At 39.2% G+C, this 23,223-nt stretch overlaps 1 protein-coding gene across 5 annotated transcripts in view; it reads right to left on the reverse strand.

Moving 5' to 3' along the window:
- Window positions 1-300: 300 nt before the first annotated feature.
- Window positions 301-23,223, reverse strand: part of LOC18428209 (glycosyltransferase-like At2g41451) — a 30,893-nt gene continuing 7,970 nt past the window's right edge. For all 5 annotated transcript variants that reach the window (XM_020663609.2, XM_011622870.3, XM_020663607.2 and 2 more), the window contains 8 exons: window positions 12,522-12,630; window positions 5,225-5,359; window positions 5,093-5,137; window positions 3,913-4,100; window positions 3,606-3,747; window positions 1,436-1,482; window positions 1,124-1,211; window positions 301-1,029 (listed from right to left, as the gene is read on the reverse strand). In XM_020663609.2, coding sequence (XP_020519268.1) covers window positions 730-1,029; window positions 1,124-1,211; window positions 1,436-1,482; window positions 3,606-3,747; window positions 3,913-4,100; window positions 5,093-5,137; window positions 5,225-5,359; window positions 12,522-12,630 — 1,054 coding nt within the window. In that variant the 3' untranslated portion in view covers window positions 301-729. The remainder of the gene's footprint in view (window positions 1,030-1,123; window positions 1,212-1,435; window positions 1,483-3,605; window positions 3,748-3,912; window positions 4,101-5,092; window positions 5,138-5,224; window positions 5,360-12,521; window positions 12,631-23,223) is intronic.

The raw sequence follows: 23,223 nt of genomic DNA on the forward strand, positions 1-23,223 counted from the left end.
TACCAAGACAAAAGTGCAAAAGCGACTAAATGTGCCATTTTTTAGGCAGACAGCGACCATCGTTCTACAATTCTACATAATGTGAGACGTGAGTGTCCTCGATCCAGTTTGAGAATTGATGGTTTAGTCTTGTTCCCCAAAATATGGGAACCGACTGGTTCTCTGATTGGTTTTTGAAAGTGGCGATACGGGTCAACCAACTTTGTTTTTAAATATTGGTTAATATTAAATAATCTTATTCCTTACCATTAAATTTTGAGAAAGGCTTCACCATGAAAAAATAATACAGGAAAAAGGGAATAAAAGAAGGGGAGGGAGTGCATCATTAATAAAACTAATAATCATGGTGAGAAAAACCAGGAATAGCCATGGCTAAACGCTCGGGAACGAGGTAGAATCCTCCTCCATTCCCCAATTTAATCAAGATTTACATGTGGCTCCCCCCAGCCATAAAAGCACGCATCGTGGTTCAGCAGGCTGCAGAGCATCACTACCGTTAAAAAAAAAAAGAAACAAAAAAAAAAATCACAAAAGAAAATTTTACACAGCGCTTGGGTAATGATCGGGAACACGAACCCTAAGGATCCACAAACTCTACAAGTAGACTGCAACCTCTCCCGATCCTTCTTCACATGCTGAAATGAGCTTCAATGCCATGGAAACCACCATGTTTTCTTCATTCAGATGATTCAAATCAGAAGATGCAATCTTGTTGAGGGGTTTCTTTTCCTACATTATCATGGGTAGATGATCATCATCATCCAGGGCTGGAGGAGACATGGGTGGCATTGCCGCAATGGAAGTAACGTTGGGGAGCTTGAATAAAAGCTTTCGTGATGCTGCTGCCTTTGATTCCTGGTTGTGAAGTTCGGAAATTAGGGTTCCAGATGCAGTGCTTTTAGGAGTCTCGGAAGAGCCACTGCTCCTTGGGTGCCCAATTGAAGATAGAAACTGTCCCTTGGAATATGAATGAGAAGATGCAATGGCATTGGTGAAAACACCGGAGTCCCCCAAGCCTTGGACGATAACCTATAAAGAAGCGGTAATAATTGGTTGTATAGCAAAATGCATTTTACAAACCCTGCAAACTGTTCTGCAGCAAAAAAAGAAAGGTTGGACTCACCATTGGAGCATATACACGTGTCAAAATGCCTTTCCTGAGGAGCTTCATGTTTAATGTTTTGTCTGTCCATACAATATGTTCCCGATACCTACAGATGATGAAAATGGGCAACTGGATGAAAAGTTTCATGGAAGTGAAATAATACTTCACGGGGCTGAATGGAGTACTGAATGCTGTGTTGACATAAGTTACAGTGCATTTCTCTTTTGTTGGAATAAACTCAAATGGTTCCATTTTTACTAAACAATGTAGCAGGACTTTGGAAAAGAACAATTCAGAACAGATGATAGCATCCATAGCGGAGAGTATTACCAGCGAAGCATTTCCTCTTCAGTTGCAGTAGAAGCAATTATAAAAGCCTGCTCAAACCACAGGAAAAGTAACCACTTAATTGGAAAATATTTTTTGGAAAAAACTACCTGCCATTTGCAATGATTGCTTCCATTAAGCACATCTATGTAATCATAAATGAGAAGCAATTGCATGAGAATCTTAAATGTTAAGTTTGCCCTAAAAGAGATGCACCAAGAGAAGTATTGAAGCAAAAAGAGCAACCATACATTCCGTGTAGCATATTATCAAAAACGATAAATTCCGCATAGCATGGGAAGGGGAAAGATAACACCAACCAACCTCAACATGTTACAATGACTTCATCCAATGAAATAAATGTAGTAGTAATCTGAAATCACTCAGTGCTCAATGTTCATATGAAGTAGCAATCCCAAGTCCATGGAAATGATTCATTGATGTGTCCCTTTGGTTTAAACATATATATATATATATATATATATATATATATATATATATATATATATATATAGGTAAAAGTTTATATAGAGCCGAGGCTCTAAACAATCAAATTTGAGCCTATCTCAAAAGTTTGACTAGAAGATGTTGTTTTAATGCCCAAATATCCTCAAATTGATCATCTCGACATCAAGATGCATGGACATGAGAAAAAAATGGATTTCAAGTTTTGGAAAATGTGTATTTTGTAATGCATTTTTGGACCCGTCAATTTTCATAGATCTATCGATCTACACTATTTTTGAAGCTTTAAACTTTATAAATAAAGATGAAAATATATTTTAAGGCAATCACAAATATTTTCAGCATTGAAACTACATTTCTTGACACTATTTGAAAGTAGGCTCTATACAAACCGCACCCATATATATATATATATATATATATATATATAGGGAAAATATGGGATTAGCCCACTAACTCATATGAACATATGATCCCAACGTCCCAGATTGAATCTGGGCCGATATGACGATCACGGATGTCCGGTAGTGTTTGAATTTTAGTTTTTTTTCTACAAATCCAAATCGCTTGAAATTTTATGCGTGTGTTCATAAAAAATAGATGAATCTTCGAAAAATATCAAAAAAATATTTTACATGAAATAAATTGACCAAAATACCACCGAAAAGTTTTGGGGGGTATTTTGGTCATTTTGTTTTTCACGAATACTGTTTTTTAATATTTTAATTAGGTGCGCCTTGATGAGAGGAACACACACCTAAAATTTCAAATAATTTGGATCTGCAGATAAAAAAAAAAAATTCAAGCACTACCGGAGATCCGTGATCGTCAGATTGGCCCAGATTCAATCTGGGCTATTGAGCTCATATGTTCATATGAGCTAGTGAGCTAATCTCATCGATTCCTATATATATATATATATAAAACCTAGTCTAGGAAAAGAGTGACATGAGTGTTGCTTATAAAGTAACGAAATTACAGCCATGCACAAATGGATACACAATACCAAATACCTCACCCACCCAAACACTCCTAGATGCATACATATGTATATGCATATGTAAACATATATATTTGGACATGTATCCAGTTGCAGTTATATAATCATGTATGCATGTGTTGTACGTGTGCATGCATGCAGAGTAGACGGAATATGTGCATGTATAAATTCATAGAAGATAATTTAAGAAGAATTTCCTTGTGTCTGGCATTCACATACAAGTCTGTTGTCCAGGTCTTAAAACAACAGCTTATATTACGATGTTCAGTATCTCTGAATACTTCCATAAAACTTTTTTAAGATGTAGCATGGCGGAACAATTTTCCAGAGATTGTAGCGTCCCTTCAACAATTAAGGAATTAAACAATCGAAAAAAACAAAAATAAAGACAAGGAATTTATGTCCATTGAACAACGACAAGAATTATATTAATTGGTTCCAGCCATATACTGAGACGAATGATTTCCCCAATAAGACAATCTTAGTAAGACATACTCCCGCGAAATATCATAATAACATTAAGGATTTGTATCTGTAGTGGATTGATAAAAAGTTTAATGGCAACCTCTACAACAGGATAGTTGAAATGATTTTTCCAATTTTTCCTTGTTAATTCCATGTTGAATAAAAACAGAAAACATAATCTATTCAAGTTCTTACTTCACAGGGAAAAGGTAATGATAAAAAATATAAGTGCCAAAGACTCACGGCTCGATCAAAGTCTAACATGAAGCATCTCTTAACATCTTCCTTTGTAGGCTTGCAGCCACATCGATCCCGTCTTGAAGTCAGATCCGAAAATTTGGTGTAAGTGTAGTGTAAAACTGCAGCTTCATCCAGTTTTAACTCACTAGCACACAACCAAACTTGGTAGTGAGAAATCTATTTTCCAAACAATGCACACAATCTCAATCATAATATTGGAGAATGGCAATAAACACAGAGTAACAGTGTATCATGCTAAAACACAATCTATCTGCATATAATGTTGAACTTCGGTTCATAGAAAATATACTTAGGTGTTTTCATATAATTGTGCCATCTATGAGCACCATTTGGGCGGAGGTGATCTTGAACTCTAGCTGCCGACTTTCCATTGCCATATGTTAAAAAGTAATTTGGATTCCCTCGCGTAGCTTCCTTGTACATTCCAAAATATGTTTCCTTTGTAAGATGGTCATAGTTCTTCTTGAACATAGACACCTGAAGTGAAAGAACACAAACGGTGAACCCAGATATTAAATCAGTAAGAACAAAATTGGATGAGACAGATATTCCGATCAATGCCGAAACAAAACAACGAGGTCAGTAATGCATTTATTTAAACTCAGAAACAGAACACTAACAGACGTACAAATAAAATTTGATTAGGAAGGGTATTAAGATGAAACAATGATCTAATATTTGCATTAAATATGTTAATTATGCAAAATGTGGACACATTTAGACATTTTGATTCAAAAAACTCTCTACACGTATCTCACAGAAAACCACATTCACATATATCAACTAATTAAACAAAAGAAAATCTTAAAGAAACCCTTAATGAAGTCTGCAAGCCACCTCAACTGTAGTGAGGAACACAAAACAATAATAAGCCCAGAAAACCAGTAAGTATATAGCATCAAATTTCTTTATATGCAATGCAGTGTATACGAACAGTGATCATAGCCTCAGGGACTTGACAAGTCTGCCCAGTTTTAGTCCACAATCTATAAATACCAAGCAAGTCTCACATCTTTTCAGGGACATCAGTCTACTGGAAACTGAAAAGCCCATTTTCCCACTTAAAGGGTATCGGGAAGAGAGGTGCCACAGGCATTCCTCCATGTTGAACCCCGGTACTCACCCCATTATTCAATTTTTTGAAGTTTGTCATATTTATTAGAGGCCTTGGACAAGAGTCACAAGATCCAAGTCACAGAGTTTTCAAACTTAAATTTAGACCTTGGTTACACAACAAAAGAGGACATGCTTTAGGGGAATATGAAACTTAGTTCAAGAGTGGTCAAAAGGAAGTCAGAGTCACTATTTAATGATAGTACCACTGATGAAGTTACACATAAATCTAATCATGTTTCTTTCAAGTTACAGAACCACACAAGGGAGCCATTCAAGACATTCTATCATTGTACATGTAATGTAAAATGTAAAATGTAAAATGTAAAAGATGACTGAAAGGATGAGATCCTGACCTCACTAAAAGGCTCTTTTATATCTTCTCGCTCAATAGCACTCTCCTATACAAGAGCAGCACCGTTAGATTCACTAAATAAACATGCATAGATATTAGATGCATAGATATGAGCATAAGCCATTCCACTCACATAATTTGGAAAAATGACCATGTCGACATTGTCAGGCACATCCAATAGCAATTGCCTCAAAGAATACTCCTTGGCACCTGCTGGGTGAATAAGCTCATCCGTATCAAGATGAATGATCCAGTCCATTCCAGCATCCTGTACATTGTCAATTTTGACAGAAAAAGATTAGAAAAATAAGTAGAATGAAAATCGGATAATCAAAGAGTACAATACCAAAATTGAATCAACTCTAACAAATTGAGAAATCACAGACAAATAAAGAGGTGTCTTTTTGGTAAAACTATGGATAGGATTATAAGGTCCCATGGTCTAAAACAGGTAAAGTATCAACAGTACCTAAGGGAAAAGTACACCACAATCCAACACAAATCAAATATCTCCAAATAACACACACACACAAAGTACTTCCGTATGAGTGCGTACGTACATACACATGCGTGCTCGCACACAACACACACAGACAGAAGTACATAATAGGATCATTTGCTTTTGATATAAGGAGGTCACAAGCAATATTGACCATTAGATGTGAAATTCGGAGGTTGGGGATGCATCATTGATTGGGCACAAAGTCCAAAATATAATTTCTCAAATATAGTCGCACACTTCAATCTATTTGATTTCACATCATCCAATGGTAGGTAGATGGGTGTATGTGTGTGTGTATATATAGAGAGAGAGTACATATATATAGAGAGAAATCTTCGCATATATGCACCACATTTTCCATTATTGAAAAATCCAACTCGCCAACCCCACCCCCCCCCCCCCAAAATACTGTCCTTCACGAGCGTACAACTTTTTTCCCTCTTTTCTTTTTTTAGTTCCCAATTTGCCACCACTTTTAGATCTTCAAGATCCAAAGTCACAAAGTGATTTTATGACTTCAAATCTTGAATATCCAAAGTCAGGCGCCCAGATACCTTTTTTGCCTCAATTTGATTTTTTTTCCATTTTGCCAACATTTTGAATTTTTAAGAGATTTGAAGTCATCTCTCATATACATGACTTCGGATCTTGATTCAAAGTCATAAGTGACTTGGCAATTTGGGAATTAAAAAAGAAAGAAAAAAAGAAAAAAGGAGGGGTACACAGATAAAAAACAAAAACTTGGGGGATTTTTTTTAATAACTTTAATTGTAAGGGATATAGGCATAAATTTATCTACATATTATCATGAAAGATTATATCCACAAAAAAAAATGCAAGTCTCAGTAGTATCTATTTCATTTTATATTGTTGCCAAGTCTATAGAAAATCAGAATTAAGACCAGCGAAGTACTTCACCCCTGAAGCTTTTGCACGCAAGTGTCCAAAAATCAGAATTTCTTGAGTTCTAACTCAACACCATGGATAGAAATTCTTTTCTGTATTAGTCAATTTATCAACAAACAATTAAGGGATCAACAAAATCATGGTCAAAACAAATGGCAATGAAAGAAACTCTGAATTACCATAATAGCATCTAACAACTAGCTCTGAAGTTAGTGGAATCCCAGTAACTAGCAATACTACAATCTTCATTTGAAGAAATAGTAGTCACCACAAGGAGAAAGCAATATGACGAACTAATGTCAAATGGATGCCCTTTTAGGACTCACTAAAACACCTTAAGACTTCAACCTCAAAGTGCTCCAGCCTAATATCAAGTAAAACATCGTGCATGAAAATTGAAAGCTTCAACAAAGGCCTGCTGAGAAAAACATGTTGGAACTATGTGAATTGCTATCATTTTGTCTATGTTAAGGACATAGTCTGTATTACGACTGTTCATAATTGATATTTCTTTCAGGACATGTATGTTTACATCCTTTTTTTTTACCTACTAGAGTTAATAAGAACACAAAATTTTGAATACACAAACTTTCCCACAAGGCCAACATGCACCAATGAATCAGAACTACAGCTATCATATATCATCAGAAGCAAATTTCAGCGATTGGAAACCATAAATTTCTTGGAATAAGTTTCATAATTAATAAAAGATGGACGTCCTTCTTTGACATTCAAAGAGAACCATTTTGCTTGACGAATACAGAAAACCTTCAGTGCGTTACCAAGTCCTTGCCACTGCAAAAGAAATACACTAAAAAAGTTCCAAGTAGATAAATCATTGGACCACCTGATGGGCACACAAACTAAACTCTGTGCGAAATTCAGAGTTGCGAGCAATAAGTTAATAAAGCTTTATTTGGATGGTCCTATACTACCACCAAAAAGTGAGCGAACCCTTACCACATCCACCTATTAGAAGAGTATGAAAGAGAGAAAACTACCATCTCTGGCCCCTCCACGACCACCAACATGCCACCACTCACCATCAGCACTGCGGCCAGTGACACCACAGCACCAAGTAGGTAACAGCGGTAGTGGAGGTGGCAGTTTGGGGGGGTATGCCAGTGCTCTCTCTCTCTCTCGCCATCTGAATATACATTTTCTTTTTCAGAGGCTTTTATTCTTTTTTTTCCTTTTTGGGGGGCTCCCCAAGGGGGGGGGGGAGATGAATCAGTTTTATCTTGGTCCCAGGACCAGCAACAACATTTGAAGAAATAACAAGGTGGGCGCTGAGGTTCTTGGGAAGTTTAGCAGATGGGTGCAATGGTGTCCATGGTAGTGTGGTGGGATCTGGCTTATGGAATAGGGTTGTTCGTGGATGCAGTGGTGGTGCAAAGAGGATCATCGTGGAGGTGATCCTAGGGGGAAGAAAACCACCTAAAATGTAAAAGTTGGAAATTGCAGTAGAGACTTCAAGTGGGAACTAGATGCAGAGGAATGGAGAAGAAGTTTGGTTCAGCAGTTGGAAGGAAAGCTATTTCAGAGAAAACAAAGTTGGTATGGTTTAGAGGTACTAGTGGTAGTGTGGCTCTGGGGGGATAGAAAGGGGCTTGGAAGGGTGTGGTTGGGGGTGGGGTAAGTTGTTGGGGTTCATGATAGGCAGTGTTTCAAAAAGTGCAGGGGGGCACCTAGGCGGTCGGGGGGTCCAGGCTGCCCAACGCCTAGACGGGCGCACAGAACCTGGGTGGCCCAGTAGAATTTGTTTCTCTCTAATGGGCTTTAAGTTTTAAATGAACCTAAAACCCACAATTTTGCACCTTTAGTATTAAAAAAAGACTCAAAAATACCCTCAATGAGGGGCATTTCAGCCCCTAGACGAGAGCCTAGAGATATCCGTCTAATTTGGCGCATGCCCGAGGCCTTTTGGACTGCCTTGGCGGCCGCCCAAGCGCTGGGCAGTCCGCTTTTTAAAACAATGATGATAGGAATCTGCAGGTGAGTCTTCTAAGGTTTGGGTTTGCAGAGGAAGGTGGTAGCTGGGGGTAGCAAGATTGTGGGCAAGGGCGGCGGTAGAAAGGTGGGGAGGAAGGGCATTGGTAATGGGGTTGGTGGTTGTTTTCTTTGCTATAGGGGTTGTATTTCGGCGGGGGAATGATTGCTGGTTGGATGTGTGGAGGGAAGGATATGATGTGACTGGAAGATGAAAGGACAAGACACAAGGGTCCAAGATAGGGATGAAGTATAGGGGTCAGGCATAACGTTAAGTTGGATTGGGACTGTGGGGGTGACTCAAGGATTGTGGTTGGGGAGGATGTTGGAGAAAGGGTGATGGGTGGGGGGAATGGGGGCTGACATGATAGGATCTAGGGATGGGTGGCAGTAGCCCGAAGCGCGTCATTGTCGAGGGACATAAAGGCCTCCTTAAATGCATCATGGTTGGAGGGTGGCATGTGATCAGGGTAGGTCGTCTGTATGGGTGATGATGGACGATTTTCAGAAAGGGGGAGGCTCAGATAATGGTAGTGGTCATTAATTGGAATGATGTGATAGGATATATTTTCAATGGGGTAAAGTGGTGGGAAGTTTTCAGTGGGAGAGGAAGGCGGTGGTCATGTATTAGAGCACAAGACTTGAGGTTACATCACTGAAGGTTAAGTGGTTGAATGGTGGATCGAAGCATCAATGGGTAGGTTGGGTATGTTTGTCACACGAGGTGGGAGAAAGTCTGGATTAGTGGGTTTCAGGTTAAGTTTGGTTGGGAGACACAAGGTTTCAGATCTGGAGAGGCTCGGGATTTGAAGGGTTGGGAACTGAGGAGGCTCGGGATCTGATGGGTTGGCCATCCGACTCGTCTGGCACCTGATTTGGTTTGGACAAGGGCTGGATCTGGGGTTTGGTTTAGGAGCACTAGTGGTTTCCACAGAGGCTTAGGATGTGCATCCCTTAACCTTCTGTGGTCCCTGGTGCTTGGGTAGGAGTAGGACCGTGATCCAGAGATCATAGAAAGGTAATGATCCACTCTTTCCATTTAGGAGCTCCAACCATGGTGGACCATAGAACCAAATGAAGGGTGGGCATCATTAAGAGTAGTGATGGATATAGGATAGAGAAGATTGTTAATAGAGAGGGTGATCTGTACTAGGATGGGGAACTCTTGGGAGGTCTGAACCGGGATAATGGCAGAGCCTAGAGGTAGGGACTTAGCATGCTTGGTATTCAGCTTGATGAATTTGCAGCAAATGTGCTAATAGCCGTAAAAGTGGGTGCATGGAAAGCATGGAGAGGTACACCTTGGACTAGGATCAAGGTTTTTTGAGTGGGAATCGACCAAAAAGAGGAATCCCAGAGGGAGAGAGAGTTTGCCACCTCTAAATGGGAGATCTTTTCGAGATATAGCTCTAAAAGCCATTTCTTGAGAGTGGAAAGAGAAAAGCCATTTTGAGATATAGCTCTAAAAGCCATTTTTTGCGGCCCATTTCTGAATGTGTTGGTAGTCATATCTCTCTCTTCTTTTTTTTGGAGGGGGGGGGGGAGGGGGCGCAAAAAATGACCTATAATACAAGTGTTCCGCATGATTTCAGTTCTGTAGTCCAGAACACTTCCTTCAATATTAAGCGTACTGGTTAGAGGTTGAAACTGGAATGTTAAGGGATCAGATTTGGGGTAAATTGCGGGGAAAAGGGCGATATGATGGTCTGGGTGTAGGATTGTCTGAGAAGTAGTTTGGCTGGATTTGGGCTATAAAGTTTTGAGGCCTTGGACAATGGTGGAGATGAGATGGTTGCTACACAGGGGTAGATCGGGTTGTGGTAGCAAAGATATAAAGGTGGTGGTTGGGGAGTAAATGCTCATTGGGGCTCCTTTTAATGGCTCTCTATCGGTTGTCCTCATAATCTAAGAGGTAAGCAGGTATACAAGGTATAAAGAAACTGGGCAGTATCTGACAGGGTCCCCCCTTTAGAGGTGAGGTGAGGGGACTAGGAAAGAGAAGAGGAAGAGAGGCTCAGTTGTAAAGAGGGAGGGGGAGAACCTTACCAAAGGAGAAAGGAGGAGGAAAACATGCACTCACAGAGAGAGAGAGAGAGAGAGGATGCCCATCTTGAAGCGGCAGCGATACAGAGAAAACTTTCATGCTCCTTTTTCATGTCCTTGCATTCAAGTTATTAGGATAATCTTCCAAAAGGTTCCTCCCACATTCCCTGTTAGCTCATTTATCTTTCTTTTTTTTTTCGTTTTAAAATGTGTTGACCGTCTGTTAGCTCATTTGTCTTTTACCCTCTTATTGTACCTTTTTCAGCTTAGCAGAGTAACATCCATGACTGCAACTTTTGAGATAAAGGACGGCTTGAACTTGAGAGAACTCGAGTCTTGCCTTCATCGGCAATTACTTGTGAGTACTACTCTCTACTTGTCAAAAGATCACAGGTTTTACGCCCTAGACAGCAAATGACTCGGGCCAAGGTGGAGTCTAGCTGCACCATATTGGTGCAGATTGGATCTATATTTACAAATCAATACCTTTAACTGATTTCCCCAAACTCTTTAGACATGTGATATCCATTCAGAGAGAGAGCCCCATGAAGAAAATATATTCATTAGGGAATATTAGAGCATCATCAAAATATGCCAGATAGATCTTCCTGATCAATTAAACAAAAAAGTACAAATCAAAACTGGCATTTGACATGCTCCACAATTCATTTCATGTTCCCTTTCCACTATCTTTGTTGCTACCCATTCAGCCCTCATATGTATACCATCCAGTGGGGCAGGGTCAATGTAAAAGGGAACATTCCGTATAATGCATTTGCATCAATCAATTTATTTTCTGCTAGATTCACGGCAGCCAACTTTTAACTTTCATTTCCCTCTCCCAAATTGTTTCCAGCCATTAGGACATCCTAAAAATTGCATACTGTTTGCCTTACCCAAATATGAGACATGGAAAGCAATAGAAAGAATAGCTAATCCACACATCAAAATGGCACACACGAAGAAACACCTAGGTCTAAACTCTAAAGCAAAGGAGCAGAAGAAAACATATGGACAGAATGCTAAAATACCAGTGTGCAGGAAATCAAAAACTAAATAGGTGAAGAAAAAGTCACACACAATTTAAACTCTAAAGCAAAGGAGCAGAAGAAAACAAATGGACAGAATGCTAAAATACCAGTGTGCAGGAAATCAACAATTAAATAGGAGAAGAAAAAGTCACACACAATTTAACAAACCATACTGAAGAAATAGGTGTGATTAATCAACCAAAAGACCTGAATTCAATATAACCAAGAACTCTGGTCAGTGATACAGAACCTAAATCTAACAATCTTCAGTCTCATACAGTATCCGGCAGACTTTTAACGACAAATAACAAACAATTATGGCCAAGAGTAACAAAGATAAAGGGAATGGTCAACAATCTGCAGTCTCATACAGTATCCGGCAGACTTTTAACGACAAATAACAAAGAATTATGGCCAAGAGTAACAAAGAAAAAGGGAATGGTCAACAATAGCAAAGAATAACAGCAGAAAGTAACTTGAAGTTTGTGAAAATCAGTCTCATATACATTGTACAACAGCCAAACCTACAAACACAGAGGCCAAGAAGAAGATTCTCCAGATAGATGTACAATTTTCTTGCATATGTAACAATTAAAAAAACGTTTCTTCGTTTGAAACAGATGTGCTAACCTAAATACCTAAGACTCGTATGAATGTGAGGCACACCCAAGCTTCCTTAAAGAAATCAGGTGTGTCTAAGCATGCCTCAATATTTTGACTTTTCATAAATGTGCATAATCCCAACTCCCATCTCCCCTCGATGCAGGGCGGAAAAAAAGTGGCACGCTTCAACATAATATATTCCCAGGTATCTCACATAAAGAAAATATATGAACGAAACACCAATGTTACAGGTGCCAATGTTGTCTCCCACGATGGTCACTAGGGAAAACAGTAATATTCGTAAGTTGAAATGACAAGAAGAAAACTTATTTCAACTTCTAACAGAAGATCCATACCCGTGCCATGACAACAGCCATCTCCATGTTAAGTGATTGCTTGACAAAAAGCTCGTAGTTGCAAGGTTTGTAGAAGAAACTTGATAGCCAAGTTTCATTCCAGATTCGGCTGATATCCACCAAAAAGAAATGAAACCCAGATCAGCATCCAAGAAGATATCACTCTATCATGCAAAAGCTGAACTATTTATAATGACAAACCCAAAAGTTATTCAAGTGTCGACACAAACAACTAAAGACCGCCTGGTATCAGTGTTTAAAACACAGAATCGGGGCATTCAACTGGAAAGGGGGAGGGTCCAAGTTAGCCACCAAGTCCCAAGTCTAACCAGTCAAGATTTGGTCCAGAATCATAGTTTTCTTTAGAGATGCAGGCAGACTCACTCAAGACTCGGTTACACAAGTTGGGGTCATCCAGAACCAGTAGATTGACGGATCCAAGTGACTTGGATGGGTCCAAATTGGGCTTGCAGACTTCTTAAATAGAGTCATGAATGATTCACGCAATTATCATATGATGCATCTTTTCCCTTTTTACTACTAGAATATCTTGGAGTGTTTAAGATAATATCTTCAGAATAGCCAGTTAATTCACGAATGATGGACAATGAGATGTTGGGTGTGTTTCACTGATAATTTAATAAGGCCCTAGGTGCTTCAAAGATATAAAGACCAAAATTACAGCTTAGCTTTACCTTTCTATATTCTTTTTTTCTTGATAGAGCCCTAATGAAGTAAATGATAGTTCTAATATCGAAATCAAGGTTAAAGAAAAAAAGGGAAACACTAGGCGGCCACCTTGGCCTAGGGCACCAAAAACTTCAGGCAACCTGAGGTGACAAATTTCAGAAACATTCATATATGTGTTGTCCAAATGCGCATATAGCAATTTTGTATTTTTTTGCAGTATATGTTATGCTAATACACATGCATAAATGTTGAAACATGTCCAAAACTTCAAATCATTGAAAACTAAGTGAAAAACCTAAACAAGTTTATAGGGCATTAGTCTCCAAGTCTCCGTACTCCATGGTGACATACAATCATCATACACAATTACACACAGACCCCTAGTCACCAAGACCCATACAAAATGCTGCATATAAAAGATAAGATGAAATACAAAAAAAAGAAAGAGGAGATCTTCGATTCTTCAAATCAACAAATCAACCCAGGTCTTCTAATACCCTCATTTTTTTTGGATGAAGAGTCTTCTAATACCCTCACTAGCACCATAAAAAAGGGAAATTATAAAAATACCCATCTAAGATGAACTATTTAACATTGTACCCTTATTGTTTCATTTAATTTCAAAACACCCATAAAAAGATAGATGATCATGTATTGGAATAGTGCCAAGAGTGTAAAATGCTAAATGGTGCATCTCTCATGCGTGTTTTGATAAATTTCCCTAAAGATAATTCCAATACGATTGGGCAAGCTTTTGAATGATCCTTTAAACTTCACAATTTTATCTTGATTCTGAAATTTAACAAAAACAGCAATTTTTGGTGTTTTTAGGATTTAGTATTGAATTTTTTTGCATTGGGGTTTTAGAATATCCCCAAAATGAAAATTTTTTCCTGTAATTGATGGATAAAAAAGGCCCAAAATGCCCTTCATGGGCAATTTTTTCTGCCAAAATAGGGCTTGGTCATGCAAATAAAAATAATAATTTTTTATTTTTATATTTTTCTAGGACTTAGAAAATATGTTATTTGGACTTTTAGTTTTCTTTAGGGTTATTCTTGTTTTTTTTAGTTATAGAGATTTAAGGGGTAGAATTGAAAATTTAGTTTCTTAAAAAAAAAGATGGATATGGATAGGGATTAGTATGGTTGATTAGGATATGTTAGACTTAGACTTGTTTTTAAGAGACAAGGGAGAAGAGTTTAGTTTATTTATTATTCTTTTAATTTGTATTGAAAGGGAAGAGCTCCCTTCTTTGTAAAAGGGATGGCGAATTGAGTAAAGACTTTGGGTCTTGTGAAAATATCTTTGGGGTGGGTGGACTCCCTTGCCGACCCAAAGAGGGTATAATTTCTCAAGCCTCTTATTTTATCTTTTATTTTTCTGGTCTACATCAGTTGATATTAGAGCAAAGAAGATCTAGTCATCGCCATGGCACCGAAAACTAATCCTGCTACAGATGATCGCATAACACAAATTTTAAAAAATCTAATCAAAGTAATGGACGATGTTCAAAGCGAAGTTCGTGAAATAAATCAGGGGTTGCAATGGTTAGAGAACTCTATTCTTGGCGAAGATGGTGCTCGCAATCACATCGAATGCCGATCCTATATGTAATAAGCACATCGTGATGCAAGAACCACAATCTGAGGAACATCCACATGTTCTTAATATTCAGCTTGATCTTTCCGAGTTATATGAGCAACTTGAAACAGAAATCAAGATTAAGGTCGAGATCCTTGTATTCTATTTCAAGATGCACACAAAGTATTTGATGAATTGGTTTACTGAAGACAAAATACCGAGAAGAATGGTGGGACTACATCACCAATAATTCAATTGGCCTATGAAGGATGTAAGCTCGAGGTCGAGCTTTTTCCAACCTTAGGAAAATGATGCAAAATAAAAACAGTCTTTTTAAATTGTTATTTTGTATTTTTCTATTTCCTTGAAAGTATGCTATTTGGATTTTTATTTTTCTCTAGAGTTATTCTTGTCTTTTTTAGTTATAGAGATTTAAGGGGTAGAATTGATATTTTAGTTTTTTTTTTTTTTTTTTTTTAAATATGGATATGGATAGGGATAGCATGATTGGGTTGGTTAGGATATGTTAGACTTGTTTTTAAGAGAAAATGAGAGATATAGCTTAGTTTTTTTACTTTTATTTTATTTTTATTTATTATTCTTTTTAATTTGTATTTAAATGAAAAAGCTCCGTTCTTTGTAAAAGAGATGGTGAATTGAGTTTAGAATTTGGGTCTTGTGAAAAGATCTTTGGGTGCCCTTGCAAACCCAGATGATGGTATAATCTCTTAAGCCTCTTATTTTATCTTTTATTTTTCTAGTTTATTTTTTTTCTACATCACTTGGCACTAGGAACTGGCACCCATATACATTGGCCTAGACGAGGTGGCCTAGGGTCCCTTGGAATCCTAGGCATTGGGCAGGTTGTTTTATGAAACAATGATAGAAGTTCATTACACGATGTATTTCCATTTTTGACAAAATTCTCAAATGTAAGCATCAATTCCCATTATGATTTCAAAGTCGTCTTGTAAATCAAACAGTACTTTTGGTGATCCTTTTGTAAGAATGATAGATAATGCACTAAGGTTTTCATGAACACGAAAATTTCAACATGTGAATAATAGGTTCTAGTTGGTAACTGATCACATTTTGACTATGCAATGCTCTTATCATCAAGTTTGTCTACATATGCAAATATCACTACAACTATAGATCCTTGATGTCAGCAAGAAGATGCAGCTGAGTGGCACTAATAATATGGGAATTCATGAATTCCACAGAGATGATCTCATGGGAATTCATGCATTCCAGTGCCATGGCGGTTGCTTGACATTCTCGTTTATATGTTTTTAGATGTTTCTAGAGCAGCTAATGCCGAGGCAGTGGGGTTGCGATGAGTTTTATCGTGTATTGCTAAAAAGATGTCACCTTGATATCTGTAGTTCATTTCTCACGGGTAGTTTTTTCTAAAAAAATGTTTTGATAAAATGTTACTCGTCGGGAAAAGAATTGACATGAATACCAATGGGTTAGTTCCAGCAATTATGAAGAGAAACAATAAAGCAAGAAGCAAGAGTTAAACTTTAAGCAATCTAACAAAATGAGAAATTACGAAGGGAAGAAAAGCTAATGAACAAGCCCAGAACCCTTTATAATCATAAATATTTGAAATTATGAAAAGTGTGGGAGGAAGAAAGAGAAGAGGTAAAAAAAATTATGGAAGAAATGTTGAGGACAAAGGAAAATACTAAAGAGCAAGTATATACACATAGCAATACAATACTGTTGCCTTTCTCAAAAAAGATAAAAAAAATAAAGAGCAAGCATGTGGATAACAAAGAAGAGAATAAGGTCTATCTAGGATATATGATTGATAATAAGATAGGTTTACAACCACTACATAAGAGGGTATCCTCTTCCTCCTTTTATCTACATAAGTTCAACGTTTATAGGTAGAAATCTACAAAAGGATAATAAGATCACCATCAATGGGATCTAGGCATCAGACTTTCACAGGTGATCCAAGCAGGTCAGATGGGCTTAGACAGCACAAAGCCACAAACCAGGGCATAGTTGTTGGAGGCACAAGCAAGCGTGGGGGTGGAAGCTAGAACATGAACAAGGAATCGTCCCTTGCTATGTGTTCCCTAGTTTGGTAGTGCCATGAGGCACCGTTAAATAAATATAAAACACTAGAGAAGTTCTAAGAAGTACAAAACGTAAGTGCTTTATCATCATCATGAGGGCCTTTTCCCAACAATTTGGGGTCGGCTACATAAATCGTGATCCGCTATTCTGCTCTATTATTCAAGGGCCATATCTAAGGGGCTATAAGTCTCCATATATTTTCTCACTACTTCCAACCATATCCTTTTGAGCCTACCTCTTGCCCTTTTTAAGCCTTCCACTTGAAACAACTTGCACCTCCTAATAGGTGTTGTACTGGGTCCGCGCTGCACATGGCTAGCCCACCTAAGTCTACTTTCTCTCATCTTATCGCCTATTAGAGCCACATCTAAGTTCTCTTGAATGTATTCATCTCGAATTCTATCTCTTCTTGTCTTACCACTCATCCATCTCAACTATGTTCATCCTATGGGTATGTTGTTTCTTGACCGCCCAACATTCCGCCCCATAGAGCAAAACTGGTCTCATAGTTGTCTTATAGAAATTCCCCTTCAGCTTCATTGGTATGCGGCGATCACATAAAACTCCAGTTGCAAGTCTCCACTTCGCCCACTCAGCCCTTATTCTATGTGCGACATCTTCCCCAATATCTCTATTGTCCTGGATTATTGACCCTAGATACTAAAAATGCGCTCTTTTTGGTATTTCTTGACCATCAACCTTAACTACTTCCTAGTCTCTACTCCTATTATTACTAAACTTGCATTCCATATATTTAGTCATAGTCCAACTAATTTTAAAACCTTAAGATTCTAGAGCATCCCTCAAAAGTTCTAACTTTGTGTTGACATTGCTTCGGATCGATCAAAACTATGTCATCCGTGAATAACATACACCACGAAACCTCATCTTGTAGGTGTTTAGTTAAGTTGTCCATAACTAAGACAAAGAGGCATGGGTTCAACGCTGATCCTTGATGTAGACCTATTGTCATCTAACACTCACTCGTCTCTCCACTAGTTATTTGTACACTAGTTAACACTCCCTCGTACATATCTTTCACCTCGTCGATATAGTATCTAGAGACTCCTTTCTTTTCTGATACCCACCAAATTATATCCACCAAGTCGATGTAGTATCTGGAGACTCCTTTCTTTTCTGACACACCCACCAAATTATATCTTGAGGTACTCTATAATAAGCTTTCTCTAGATCAATAAAGACTATGTGAAAGTCTTATTCCTTCACCCTAAACTTCTCAATCAATTGCCTAAGTAGGATAATAACATCAATTGTTGACCTCCCCAACATAAATGGAATTGGTCAATTGCTCTCTCCCACAACTTCATAGTGTGGCTCATAAGTTTGATCCCTCGATAATTCGTACAATTTTGTATGTTTCTTTTATTCTTATAAATAGATACCACAATATTTTTCCTTCATTCATCTGGCATTCTCAACACTTTGTTGAACAACTTCGTCAACCAGTCAATGACAATCTCCCCTATGTGCTTCCAAACCTCTATCGAGATAACATTTGGTCCTAGAGCCTTTCTTATCTTCATCCTCTTCAAAGCTTCTGTCACTTACTGATATCCTAATCCTACGAATGTATTTACGACCTCCACCCTCATTTATGCCAAGTTCCTTCTACTGTAGTGTTTCCATTGTGATCGTCATTTAATAATTTTTTAAAATAAACTCTCCACCTTTTATTGACCTCTTCATCCTTCACCAAGACCATTTAATCATCACTCTCAATGCATTTAATAAGGTCTAGATCCCTACACTTTTTCTATCTCATTTTTGCTAATTATACATGCAATAAATTAAAAATTAGAGTAATAACTCATACTTATTTACTAAAGTCTTTTTATATACAAGTCTTTTAACATTATGTACTTCAGATAATTATTTCATATTACAATATTATTATTTCAATCATCAAACCACATACAAGTCGTGCTTTTCTTCATATACCCCACTTCATTTCTATTTAAATAGAGAGAGTCAGAGATAAAAAGAGATCACCTTTCTCATGCACACATTTTATTTCTTTGTTTTTCGATTAATATTCATTTATTGTTTATTTTCCTTTAAAATATAAAGAATATAAGTGTTCTACTTGTGGATGCAATTGATGTTTTGAATCTTTGGATCATTAGATACATGTCGTGGTTCATACAAGAGATCTTAGGCTATTTGGAAAGAGATTGTTTGTCGACTAATTGCTCATATGGATTGTTTAGTATGAGTTACAGAGGAGGTAAGAGGATCTTTATCAGAATTTCATGGAGGTATACTTGACAAGGACTTAGTTCTTCCCAACCCGAGGAGATTTAATAAGGGCATCATGGCTTTCTATAGGACCACTTTAATTTAATTTTTATTAAAGGTTTTAATTCTTATTATTATTATTTTAAGAGTGGAACTAGGTTTATTTGGGCTTCTTCTCTCTTTTCTTTTGAAGTTGTTAACTGTTGTATTAAAAAGGAAAAGGGTACAATGGTAAGCAGAGGATTCCCACAAGCTGGGCCTCAAGCCAAAAGAATAGACTACCCCGGAGGGACAGCCTTGTACAAAAAATCATTCATACCTATAAACAAAAAGCCCCAATGTGGAAGAAGTGGGGAGCCAAGGGAGGACTAGGAAATCTGTCCTTTACATGTAACATAGGAAAAGGAAAACCAAAAAACGGATTATGAGAGACCGAGCCGGTGGTCAGCTCTCCATCTTTAGCCAGTTGACCTGTCTGGGCGTTGGCTTCCCTCCAAGTATGTTTTGCATAAGACAACAATATCCTTGCAAATGTGAGTAATATCATAAAAAATAAGAACCAAGTACTCCCCCGGGGGGGGGGGGAGGAGGGGGGTCACAGATCTTGTAACCCAAGAGATTATATTTTATGCATCTCCTTCCACAATAAGTGGTTGAGGCCACTAGGGGTTGAAGAGCTTGAGGAAAGTGAGGAGTGTCAACGACTTAGCACATTGGGAATCAGTGTGGCCGATGTTCTTAGAGCAGGAAGCGAGTAGGTTGCCTTGGTGGTCGCGGAAGACTCCACCCACTCCTGTCGAGCCGGGATTTCCGAGGGAGCAACCATCGAAGTTAAGCTTGTGGTCGCGAAAGACTCCACCCACTCCTATCGGGCCGGGATTTCCGAGGGAGCATCCGTCGAAGTTAAACTTTGTGAGGCCCACCTGGGGGGGGAGCCAGTTGCTAGATCTATAGACCTGAGGCGATTGGGTGTGGAGAATGTCTTTCCATTGATGGAGGAAGGTTAAGGTCGGGACTCCTTTGAAGGTCTTGTGGTTAGAGGCCCAAAAAGCAACCTCCCAGATGATCTTGTGAAATAGGGCCAGAGTTTCATGCTTGGTCCCTTGGAAGATCCTCGCATTGCTCTCCGTCTGAATGAACCAGATCGTGGCTGCCATGGAAGATTTCCAGAGAAACCTACCGACAGTAGGCTACAAAGTGTCCCTTGAAAGGTTTAGGAGTGCCAGTAGGGAGGGAGGAGTGACCCAAGAAAGGCCAAAGAGTTGGAGTAGAAGGCTCCATAGCTCGTGCGCAAGACTGCAGTGTATACAAAGGTGGGGGGTTCATTTCTTCCACAAATGTGCACATCATGCAGTGGTTGGGGATGGGAACTCCCCTTCGTTGGAGTTAATCCACAATGAGGGCCTTTTTAGAGCATGCAATCCAATTAAAGGCTTGCACTTTTAGGGGGGCTATGGAGGACCACACCTGAGCTACAATGGTTCTCAGGGAGTGAGGAAAGGTGGGGGGTAACAAGAGGGAAACCACCCAAAAGGAACCTTAAGGGGATGGGGTCCACACCAAGCGGTCTATCCTGGAAAAGGCTAAGATGTTAGAGTGAAGAAGGGAAGACAAGGAGAGAAAAATCAGTGGTTTCGCGGTCAATGTAAGGGGACGTCTGAAGGATGGGTTTAAAACTCTCATATTGCCCGAGAGGGGCATCTCATTTGAGACAGTAGAGGATTGGTTGGTAGCAAGAGAGAAAAGGGAGGGAAAAAGGTCCCTGAAAGGGGTGTGGCCCAGCCAGAGATCAGACCAAAAGCGGATGCGATGACCTTCCCTAGGGTGGAAGTGAATGCTTTTCTAAAAGAGGTTGAGGGAAGACAAGAAAGACTTCCCAGCCCCTGATGCTCTGCTCGGTGTTCTCCCTTCCGGCAACCAAGTATTAGAGGGGATCTTGTACTTATAGCGAATGACTCAGGACCAAAGAAGGTCGTTCTGTGTAGCTAGGCGCCACCACTATTTGTTGAGCAACGTTGTATTCTATTTTCTCAAGATTCGAATGTCGAGTCCTCTCAGGTTTTTGGGTTGGCAAACTTTTTCCCAATAAATCAGGTGGTATTTTTTACCGTCAGCATCTCCTGTCCATAAGAAGTTTATCATCAACTGCTCTAGTCAGCTGGTGACTAATGTCGGCATGTGGAAAAGGGACACGAGGTACACGGGGGTATTGATCCAGGGTTGCCTTTATGAGGGTAGACTGTCCTGAAAATGAGAGAAACCTCCCTTTCCACCCTACAAGCCGTCTATCAACTTTGTCGATGACATGGGACCACTGCCTCTTTTTGGGTTTGCTGAGGCCCAATGGCATGCAAAGGTAACTGGTAGGAAGGTCTTCCACTTTACACTCCCACCTAGGAATGAGAACCTTGGTTTCCTACAACATGAGTTCATTGTCGATTTTGCCATGTTAACTTTGAAGCCCGTGGCAAACTCGAAGCATTTAAGAAAGAGGTGCAGTGTCTCAATTTTTTGCGGGACAGCATTTAAGAAGACGAAGGTATCGTTGGCGTACTGTAGGTGGGAGACCGAGGGTCCCCTAGGACTGCTTTTGAAGCCAGATAGGAGTCCCGACTAACACATACGAGAAATAGATTGGCTGAAGACCTCCGCTGAAATCGTGAAGAGAAAGGGGGATAGAGGGTCTCCTTGTCAGAGGCCCTCAAGAACAGAAAAGAAAGGCCGAGAATAGCAGCCTCTCATCCACCGTCTCCACCACTCCCCGAAACCCATCTCAGGCATCGTTTCGCCCAAGATATCCCAGTCAACGTGATCATTTCCCTAGTCAATCTTGAGGATAAGACCCGTTTGTTTGGCCAAGTGTCTAGAATGCAAGCATTCGTGTGCCACCAGAACTCCATCCAGGATCTACCTGTCCTTGATGAACGCACTCTGAGAGAGTGAGATCACGAGAGGGAGGACCTCTTTAAGCTTGGAAGCAAGGACTTTGGATAGGATCTTATAACTGGAATTCACTAAACTAATCGGACGAAAGTCCTTAAGTTCTTCAGCCCCTTCAAGTTTGAGAACAAGGGCAATGAAGGTTGCGTTCATTGCTTGGTGGATTATGCCCCGGTGGAAGAATTCATCGAAGAAGTCCAGGAAGTCGGGTCTAAAGGTGTCCCAAAAAACCTAGAATGGGGCCACTGGGAACCCGTCCAGACCCGGAGCTTTATCTTTACCCAGGTCAGCCAAAGCCGCGAGGATTTCAGGTTTAGAAAACGGTTGTTCCAACCATTGGACCCAATGGTCAAGAAGAGAAAGGAACTGCAGGTCGAACATCGTTTGGGTCTCGAAGGAGCAGTGTAGAGGGTTTTGAAGAAGGAGATAATGGCTTCTTCGATCTCGGCAGGCTGGCCCAGTATCTTGTGTCCAACCTTAATGGTGGAGATGGAATGGTCCCGCCAACGGCCATTGAGTATCCTATGGAAGAAGGGTAATTTGGGCTTCTAATTGGTATTTATGTCTTTCAGGTGTTGTAAAGGATTAAGGAGCAGTTTGGTCATTTTATTATTTTGTTTTAGTAAGGGATATTTTTGTTCATTTTTTCCAAGCCTTTGGGGATGTTTATTTGAGAACTCGGTGAAGAAAGAAAACCCATAGAAAGGGATTCTTGAACTCTTTGATTGTAGGCCCATAAAGAAGGCTTAGTGGTACCACCCAAGGTCCCTCCCCACGAAGCACTCTTCAATTTTTGTCTCTTCTTCCCCTTCTTACTACTTTTATTTCTTCCCCCTCTTACTTCTTTTCTCTCTTTTCTTTCCTTTGTTTTATAATTATTTTCTTTCTTTTCTTTCTCTTCTTTCTCTTCTTATTTCTTTTCTTTCGTTTTCTTTCTCTTCTTATTTCTTTCCTTTCCTTGAAACCTTCAGTACTTATTTCCCCCTAGTTTCTCTTTCTCCCTTATTTCTTATTTTTTATCTTTCTTTAATTTCTTTTTCACTTTCTCGAACCCTCAAAACTAGCAAACATTCCCCATTTAAAAAAATCCACTGAAACTGTAAAATTAACCCATGGGTCTTGCCTCGAATTACAGCTAAAT

Source organism: Amborella trichopoda, chromosome 13, assembly GCF_054954075.1.
Source record: "Amborella trichopoda isolate Santa Cruz 75 chromosome 13, AtrichopodaSantaCruz75HAP2 v2.0, whole genome shotgun sequence".
Taxonomy (NCBI): domain Eukaryota; kingdom Viridiplantae; phylum Streptophyta; class Magnoliopsida; order Amborellales; family Amborellaceae; genus Amborella; species Amborella trichopoda.